The sequence below is a fragment of the Anastrepha obliqua genome, chromosome 5 (assembly GCF_027943255.1).
Source record: "Anastrepha obliqua isolate idAnaObli1 chromosome 5, idAnaObli1_1.0, whole genome shotgun sequence".
NCBI classification, from domain to species: domain Eukaryota; kingdom Metazoa; phylum Arthropoda; class Insecta; order Diptera; family Tephritidae; genus Anastrepha; species Anastrepha obliqua.
Window position 1 is genome coordinate 2,842,311 of NC_072896.1, and position 3,148 is coordinate 2,845,458.

At 39.8% G+C, this 3,148-nt stretch overlaps 1 protein-coding gene across 1 annotated transcript; it reads right to left on the bottom strand.

Moving 5' to 3' along the window:
• Nucleotides 1-1,634: 1,634 nt before the first annotated feature.
• LOC129247259 (uncharacterized) lies at nucleotides 1,635-2,936 on the bottom strand. Its single transcript, XM_054886311.1, has one exon. The coding sequence runs from the start codon at nucleotides 2,934-2,936 to the stop codon at nucleotides 1,635-1,637; it is 1,302 nt and encodes a 433-aa protein (XP_054742286.1).
• Nucleotides 2,937-3,148: the final 212 nt, after the last annotated feature.

Genomic DNA, 3,148 nt, shown 5'->3' on the forward strand with positions numbered 1-3,148 from the left:
AAAAATCGCCATTGAAGCCGCTATACGTTCTTCTGGTGAGTACAGAACCGCTGGAATAACCGATTCTGCCTTGAATATTTTCTGAAACGAATTAACCACTGTTTTCGTAATATTTTTAAAATTTTTACTTGGTGCGAATAAGCCACAAACGTAACAAAAGTTATTTCGAGTCGGGCACTGCAGTTTTCGTAAGATGAAATATACAGAAAGACGTTTTCGCGCAACAGAACTTAAAACAATTGTAAAAGTATACGTCTCCTAGTAGCGCAACTGTTAGATGATCGGAACTTCCGGAACTGGAACAAACACACAAATGGCACAGAGTGTGTTGTATGAAACAATAAATTAAAGGATAATAAGTTGTTTAAAAATTTGGAGTCCCTTCTAGTTATGCCGAAAATTTAGAAACATTTTGTTTTTAGAAAAAAAAATTCAAGAAAATCTGAGAATTGATAATTTTTTTTTTTATTTTACATAATAAAAACATTTCCACGAGTCTGCCTGTAGAAATTCAGCGCGATTCGATCACGGAAAAAGGGTTAAAAATTGATCCAAAGTTTTTCACACAGGCGGACTACGAGCTCTATATTTTATACATAAAAAAAAAATTCTGACGTGTACATGAAAATCGCCGATACACGTGCATTTTTATTTTTCTCCCCTTTCCGAAAAAGTATATTTGGTCCATAGGACAGAAAAAAAGTTCGTTTTTGTAACGCAGTGTTATTGATACACCAGTTACTGAAATTATCTGCATCAAATCAGAATTGAGAGAGCCGAGTGATCGGCGAATAAATCTTAACGCCGTCTGCATAAAGCAGGAATATTACTAACGCGAAACAAGAGCAAATATCATTGATAATCACAACAAAATAAAGCGGGACGAGAATACTACCTTGCAGAGCGCCAGAGCAAGCAACGAAAGGAAGAGAGAGAGAGAGGAGATTAGGATAAATATTTCATAGTTTGATAATTTCTGCAAATAAATATCAGCTGACACTGAAAAACATTAATTTTTAGCGATTATTCCATATCAAAAGGGTTATTCAAAAAATAAAAAAAATATTAGATATAGTCACAAATAGAGCCTTTCAGTGGAGAAATCTCAGTTTTACACCAGTTGCTATTCAGCAAGCATTCGTTAGTCTCTAGTCTCAAAAAACAGTGTATATTTGCGAGAACTGTGAACTTATAGCATGTCACAAAAAAAAAAATACATATAAGTTACGGATTTTGGGTCCGTTACACTAAAAAAAAATTAAGGGCCAGCTGCCCAGGAGAGAAACACTTATAATTCTTTTAATAGTTCACAATTATTTTTATTCTACACAAATTACTTAATCTAATACAGCTAACCCGGAACCCGTCCCAAACTCCACTAACTGGACGTGGTGACGGTCGCTTACTTTACACCTTCATTCTCCAGCTGCGGCGCAGTCGTTGTGTAATTTGTCTGAGACCGGACTTGGCCTTGACTTCCCACGGGTGCATTATTGAATGTAATTGTGCAACAGGTAACGTCTCCTGTTGCGTTGCATTGTGAAATTTAAATATGCTGACACTGCGGCACGTGTAGCGAGCAGCCGTGGGAGCGTCGCAACAAATGCGACTGCAGCGTGTTAACTCTTCCCCCTCTAAAGATCTGCGTCCCGCAGATCATGATTTGGAGAGGTGACGTTTTTTGGTCGGTTCCGAGAACTTGATTGCAGTATCGACATATTCAGCTCAGGAAGTTTTGCTCCAGTTGTTAGCTTTCTCCAAATTAGCAAAATGAAGACCATTAGCAAAATAAGTCCTAGGGCTTCGGATGTTGCAAACCAGTTGGTTTTATCTTTCAGGTAACCCAAGAGTCGTATGTTTCCGGAGGTCATCTCGTGGACGAGATTGAGATCCACTGCCAGGCTTCTATTTGTTATGGTGGACAACACGGGTGGGAGCACCTGCACGCCTGAGCTGCTAGTACTCCAGTAGGTTTGGTTATTTATTGTAATAGTCTCGTTCTCCATCTGCAGAATATAAGAGCCAGATAAGTGTTTAGGTATTTTACCTGACCATATGCTGCTGTTGAAATTATCCAAGAATATTGTGTCCTCCTTGAGCACCTCAACCGTTGTTTCCGTGCCAATTACGTAGCGGCAACTTGTTTGCCCACCCTTGAGTAGACGTGGTAGACATTCATCTTCGGACAATAAATCTAGGGCTTCCTGCTTGCAGACCATGGCGGTGGCGAGGTGGAGACAACTATTTTTAATACCATATGTCAGCTGTTTATTAATTAAGATTGTCTTGTACTTCAGATCAACTCTATGACCATCCTTCAAAATAGAGCGCGTGATCAAGTGATTAAACCTCGTTTGGGCCACCTTTGGCATGGACAGCACGTAAAGTAGAAGAGTGCCGTTCGTGTAGATTGATGGTTCACTATATTCAATGGCTTCGACGACGTTACTGTACGGAAGGACTTCGATTTCGCTTATTAGGCTATTTATTTCCTCTTTATTCAAAAGATTGCTGTTTGCTACGCCTGCTTTAGCCATTTGACATGCCCGTATTAATTCACTAACGTCATCTTTGAGAATCATCAATTTGTGCTGAATCTCCTGTGAAAATTTGGCTTGGTGAGTACGTCCCAGGACGTCGTTCGTGGCCGTTGCAATCCCGTTCACAACCTGTAATAACTCTTCAGTTTTCTTGAAAATTTCAGAGTTTACCTTATACTGTAAGTTATTGTTGTCTATTATTTCATTTTGGCTCCGCAGGATTTCATCCCAATCTAAAGCATCAGGTGAGCCAGCAATCCACTTCCAAGCTGACCCAATCCAGTTGATTGAACGCTTTGGTCTTTTGGCTGTAGGACCCTTCAGCTCCTCAAGTTGAGTTCGAATTTTTTGTAACTGATAAATGGTGACATCTGTGATTGGATCGGTCTCGTTCATCCTGGCAGTTTCATATTCTAGCCGGTTTACAACCCTCTCGTAGCGCATTAAGCCGATGATGTGGACCAGTTTGAAGTGTCCGTTGATTATCCAGCCGTACCCATCACGAACAGTTAGAACAGGGGAATCTAGGTTGAATACAACATATGCTTGTGCGTTTGCACAGAGGCAGATTCTACAAATTAAATTACAAAATGTTAACTTAATCCTAC